Source organism: Apodemus sylvaticus, chromosome 4, assembly GCF_947179515.1.
Source record: "Apodemus sylvaticus chromosome 4, mApoSyl1.1, whole genome shotgun sequence".
Classification (NCBI taxonomy): domain Eukaryota; kingdom Metazoa; phylum Chordata; class Mammalia; order Rodentia; family Muridae; genus Apodemus; species Apodemus sylvaticus.
Window position 1 is genome coordinate 39,506,681 of NC_067475.1, and position 6,000 is coordinate 39,512,680.

The window sequence follows — 6,000 nt, forward strand, 5'->3', positions numbered from 1 at the left end:
GTTACTATGTAACACAAAAATTACAAAAATACAATCAGTGGATGCTAGGTAAGAGACTGTGTGAAACTATTCTGGTGGGACAGACACTTCCAAAAGTCACAAGTAGGTTGTCTTTCAGAAAACCAACAAAAATCACATACAGTGATGCGTGTGTGTGTGTGTGTGTGTGTGTGTGTGTGTGTGTGTGTGTGTGTGTGTGAAAAGTGTGAAAAGGCTGTAGAGACAGCACGGAGGACCATCATCTGTCCGGCAGAGCAGGATGCTATCCAGCACCAGAAGTAAACCACACTCCAGTGACAGTGAGTTGGTATCTGTGGAGCAATGGGTAACGGGATAGGGCAGGTGAACTGCAAAGGAGAAAATGGAGACAATAATGCAGGCCTTATTAATGTGGAGCTTACTGTATAAAGAGAGGCGAAGGGAAGTCTTTAAAGGTTTTAAGCCAATGATTCATTCGTTTATGCAAAATCCTTTCAGTTTAGGAGCTGATGGTCTGGCAAAGGCTATAGCAGACAGAAGCCTAGGGGGGAAGAGACTGTTTGTGACCTGGGTGACAGATGGGTTGGACTAACAAACCCAGTAACCAGATGGGAGGGAGGAAAGAGGTAGGAAAGATGTTTGCAGCTGCTCAGAACAAGTGTGGGAGACAGGTAGTTTAGGTGGTACACAGACAAATACACAAGCAAAAACTCAGACATTTAGGATAAAATTTTTAAAAAAAATCTAAAAGTAAACTTTTGGTAGACTGACTGGATTGGACTAGGTAAAATAGAGGGATTCTTCTGTCTTGGTTTTGGAGTTCTTGTTTATTTCCTTGAGTTAGGGTCCCATATAGCCCAGGCTGGCCTTGAACTTGCTATCTAGCTAAGGCTAGTCTTGAACTCCTCACCCTCCTGGTCCTATGTTTTGAGTGCTACACTTCTAGTTTCTAGCTAGTTTGTTTCTGTTTTGTAATAATGAGAGGTTTGGGCATTGTTGATTCTAATAACTGATGTTCATATGTGATGTGCAATGCCAGTAAAATGTAGGCTTCAGTGAAAGAGAACAAATTGCTCTAAATGAGTTTGGCATGCCTGAGCTTGCGGGTGAACCATAGAAAACACTGGTCCAGGCACAGCAAAGACGTCTAGGCTGAAGAAGTAGATCTGAGAGATGCATGTGTACTTCACGCGTCTTGCTGTACGAGGCTCCTCGGCGATGCTGTTACGTCAAACCATGGCTTCATTTAATGACCACCAATAAGGAATATCCCACGTCTCTAAGCCTGAGGACTGAATAATCATATGGAAGTAAAAAGAATAATTTACCTGGTGGAGAGGGTGCGTGGGACGGGTCCCCATAGTGTCCGTAGTGAGGGGGAGAAATGCCCATTCCAGGTTGGGACTGAGAATAGGGGGGTGTCGCCACATAACCTTGTTGGCTCATTATGAAAATATCATTCCAAACGCGGGCTACTGCAGAAGAACCCTGCAAGAGCAAAGGCGAGAAGTCAGCAGAAGGATTTTAGATACCCAATGCTACTAAAAATATAAGCGCGATCAAGAAACATTTCGGATGTCTTGAAGAATAGCAAATGTGTCCATTCTGGAAATAATCTTCATTTCATACAACACTACTTATCATAGTATTATCCCTTGGATATGGCCTGAGACATCTCTTAGGAATTCAGTAATGTCACTTCAGTGGTCCCAGGAAATTTCGCAGGCACAAAGCTGAATAGTAATTGCTACCACTTTTTCCCTGGATGCCTGAATTGCTTTGAACAGTCTCTCATTAGTATTCCTACAGTTCTGCATCTTGGTTTCCATGGCCACATTTTGACAGTACACCATGCCATTCAAGTGACTGACCACCATGATTACAAGTGGTCTGCCGACAGCTGCTTCACGGCTTGGATCTTCCTAGTGCCCTTCTAATTAGTCTACTTAATCTGTAGTTAAGACAAGGAAAAACCATAGTCCAACAAATATAACCTGAGATAGACATGATAACAGCCTTTGTGAGTCATAATTTGACAAGCCAATGGCAGCTCCAACCATCTCAGTCCAAGATACTAGGGCTTCTTTCAGACCTAGATGATGTCATACCTCTAAGAACATAAGCACCTATATTTAAGGGACTAAAAAAAAACCTTTCATATGTGGGTAGTCATAAACAATCACAAATATAACTGTCCCATCTTGATTCTATTCAGAGCCCAAATACCAATTAACTTTACACTTTTATGTTTCCAGGTTTTGCTAAAACCTAGAGAGGCTTTTAAAAGACATTTTTTGGTTGGTTGGTTGGTTAGTTGGATGATTGGTTGGTTGGTTGTTTTCTGTTGAGAAAAGGTTTCGCCTGTGTTTCCTGGCTGTCCTGAACTTACCCAATAGACCAGGCTGGCCTCGAACTCAAAGAGATCATCCTGCCTCCCACTCCCTAGTGCTGGGATTAAAGGTGTGTGCCACAGTGTCTGGCTTTCAAAAAAAAAACATTTGTAACTGGATGGGAGGGGGGGCTCTGAAGCCTGACAAAAGAAAAAGCGTTTTGATTCCTATCTGCCCATGCATAACTTTGTGACACAGAGAACTGAAGAGGCTCTTTGGGCCTCAGTTTTCTGTCTTAGAAAACGAAGCATCCAAAAGCCATATTAGTTGTGAAACCCTGATTCTCTAGTTTCTTCCCAGTTTCTCCATTAAGCTTTTGGGTGCCTCTCCTTTCTTTCTAGCTGTGTTTAAAGATTAGTAACGCCTTCTAAGTAAGACATGGGATCTCTTTATTCTGGACAAGGCATGCAAATTTCAAACTAACATCCACGATTTAGTTTTGTTTTCATATCAAACCTTCAGCTTCTGAGTAGCAACCAAGAGAATGATGAAGTCACTGTCTTCTTACCGGAGGACAGAAAGGCAGACAAAGGTCTCCAGTCCACTGTGTTCCTGACAACACTTTCCCTCCTCCCACTGCGCATAGAGAGACGTGGCAGCCGCTTGGCCCCGTGCAGCCCAGCGCCTGTACAAGACCGCACCGGCGCACCCACGCAGCAGCTGCGGGAGGGGAGCGGGGCAGCGATGCTCACTGCAAAGGGTTGGAAGCGGCCCGGCCCTCTTCCCTGGTCCTGGGAGGAATTCGCTTCCTCACACTACTCTGCCACGTCAAACTTCCTCACCCAGTACACCAAGTTGCAGAAACCTGACTCAGCTGCAAGCGGCGACATGGCAGAGAGCCACTTGGCACAAACCGGCCTCGAATCCAAACCTCGAGCGCTCGGATTCTACAAAGATACCCTTCCCCGTCCACTGTCACCCGGGACAAGTTCGCGTTTCCCTCTAATGATGCCCCGAAGCTGAACGCTGTAGTTGCCATTTTCCCTCGGAATATTTCCAGCCCCTCTCCTCCTCCTCCGGGAACCAGGGAGCCAAGTTGATGGGGAGTCGCGGTACAGCCGCGTGAGGACGCTCCGCACCCCGGAGCCATGCCGGGAGCCCTCCGTATCTGCGGCTCTCCACCCTCCCCACCCTCCTCCCAGCGCCCTGCGCCCCGCGTCTGCCGTACCTGCTCTGCACGCTCCACGCTCCGCGCCCCGCGCCGCTGCCGCCGCCACCGAGTCGCTTTGGGTTGCTAGTGCCACGTCAGGCGCCCGGCCGCGCGCGCGCGCGCGCGCGCGCCCTCGACCCGCTCGCTCCCGCGGCGCGCACCGGCGTGGGCGGGGCCGCGCCTCCCGCTGCGGCCTCGCGCCTCTTTCCGGGTCTTTTCCTCTAAGCTTTTCCTTTTCGAGGCCCCGCCTCCTCCGATTTGTCAAAGAGCCTCCGGAGTCCGTGGCGGGGACTCGGGTGGGGTGAGGAGGGCGCGCTCTGGGTTCAACAGGTGGCACTGAATCGCTGCGCTGCGCTCGCCTTACTGGAGGCGACGCGTGTCGGGGAGTGCACAGTGGCAAGAGCAATCTGGCGCGTGTACAGACAATTTGATGACGTCTTCCAGCACAACAACAGAAGAAGGAAGGCCCAAGGCAGCCTGGTTATGCGTGAGACGAGACCGAGACGAGACGCTCAGCTGAGGTGTCCTCAAGGAAGCAAGGGGTTGCAGGACCTCCGTGGGCTCGCCCACTTAACTGTGAGCCACCGATGGTGATGGTGCGTCCCACCCACAAACAGGAACTGGCCTGTGTCAAAAGTACATAACTTTTAGCTCACCTTTGGACAGAAACCGTTGAGAAACACCTATTTTGCCCTAAAATAAGGACCAATAGGCCACTTTAAAAAAAAAAAAGTCTCACTATCAAATAGAAAGTATGAGTTCAGTCTGCAGCCGAGTTTGGGAAAGCTATTTACACTTTACTCGGTTTTATGAAATAAAAGCAGCCTCGTGATTTTGCCCTCACTATGTACCCTCTTCTGAGTGACCAGGGAAAAAAAGCTCCCTAAAGCTTGCCTAATCAAAAGCTGAGTGATAAAACACTCTGGCAACCGCAACTAAAGGGAGAAAATGTTTATTTTGGTTCACAGTTCAAGGGTGTAATCTCTCTTGTTGTGGTCAGTAGCCTGAGGCAGCTGATCGCTTTGCATCCATCAGTGCCTGTGTCTGTCTCTTTTTCCACAGTCCAGGACCCCTGCCTAGGGAATGATGCCACGCACAGTGGGCAGGTCTTCCTAGCTCAATTTGTCTATACTCACAGGCTTGCCAGGTCTTCTATTAGAATTATCATTATCAAAACATTTGTTTTTTTTTTTTCCTTTTTTTTTGAGATAGGGCTTCTCTGTATAGCCTTTACAGTCCTGGAAGTCATTCATTCTAGACCAGACTGGCCTTGAACTCAGTGATCTACCTGCCTCTGACTCCCAAAGTGCTGGGATTAAGGGCATGAGCCACTATGACACACTGTATTAGGAATTTTAAGGCAACTGTGTCAACTGTTTATCACTGAAAAAGAAACAATTTAAAGTGTAATCATTTACATTGTCTCACAGTCTCTGAGGTTTCTGTTCTAAGTCATCTCGCTGAACTGTTATAGGGCTTGATGATGGGTCATGATGAGCATCAGGAGAGGCAGGAGGGCTGACAGAGTAAAGCAGCTCATGTCACGGTGGCCAAGAAACAAAGAGGGAAACATAGAGGGCCCCAAGCAAGACCCAGCCCCAGTCCTGACCCTGGTGATCTAATCATCATCATCTTCTTCTTCTTCTTCTTCTTCTTCTTCTTCTTCTTCTTCTTCTTCTTCTTCTTCTTCTTCTTCTCTTCTTCTACTTCTTCTTTTCTTCTTCTTCTTTTCTTCTTCTTTTCTTCTCCTTCTTCTTCTTTTCTTCTTCTTTTCTTCTTCTTCTTCTCCTTCTTCTTCTTCTTCTTCTTCTTCTTCTTCTTCTTCTTCTTCTTCTTCTTCTTCTTCTTCTTCTTCCCCTTCCCTCTTCCTTCTCTTTCTCCTCTTCCTCTTCTTCTTCTCCTTCCTCTTCTTCCTCTTCTTCTTTTTGGATAAGACACCATGACCAATGCAATTAAGAGAAAAACATTTTTACTGAGGATTTACAGTTTCAGAGGAGTAGAGTTCATAACTATCTTGTCCGAGAACATGGCAACAGGCAGGCAGGTGGGCAAGCATGGTGCTGGAACAGTATCTGGGAGCTCACATCTAGGTCCGTGAGCATAAGGAAAGAAGAGGCTCAGGAAATGCCCCCAGCCTTTTGAAACCTCAAATCCTGCTGCCAGTGACACACATCCTCTAACAAGGTTAGACCTCCCAAGCATTCCCACACGGTGAGGACCAAATATTCAAATATATAAGCCTGTGGAGGCCATTCTCATTCAACCTACCACATTCCACACTCCTGGCCCTCACAGGCTTGTGGCCATATCATAATGCAAATGTATTCAGTCCAATCTCACAGTCTCAATGCCGTTTAAATGCCCAAAGTCCAATGATTTTCTGAGACCCAAGCAATCTCTTAATTGTGCAAACCACTCCCCAACACACATAAAATCAAATTAAATTCTTCCAAAGTAAAATTGCACAGGATGTATGTTAAC

At 46.9% G+C, this 6,000-nt stretch overlaps 1 protein-coding gene across 1 annotated transcript in view; it reads right to left on the reverse strand.

Annotated features, from left to right (window-relative positions):
• Sec24d (SEC24 homolog D, COPII coat complex component) overlaps positions 1-3,647 on the reverse strand; it is a 106,296-nt gene extending 102,649 nt beyond the window's left edge. The window contains 2 exon segments of the mRNA XM_052179302.1: positions 1,308-1,467; positions 3,538-3,647. Of these exon segments, the coding sequence (XP_052035262.1) occupies positions 1,308-1,425 (118 nt within the window). The 5' untranslated portion in view covers positions 1,426-1,467; positions 3,538-3,647.
• Positions 3,648-6,000: the final 2,353 nt, after the last annotated feature.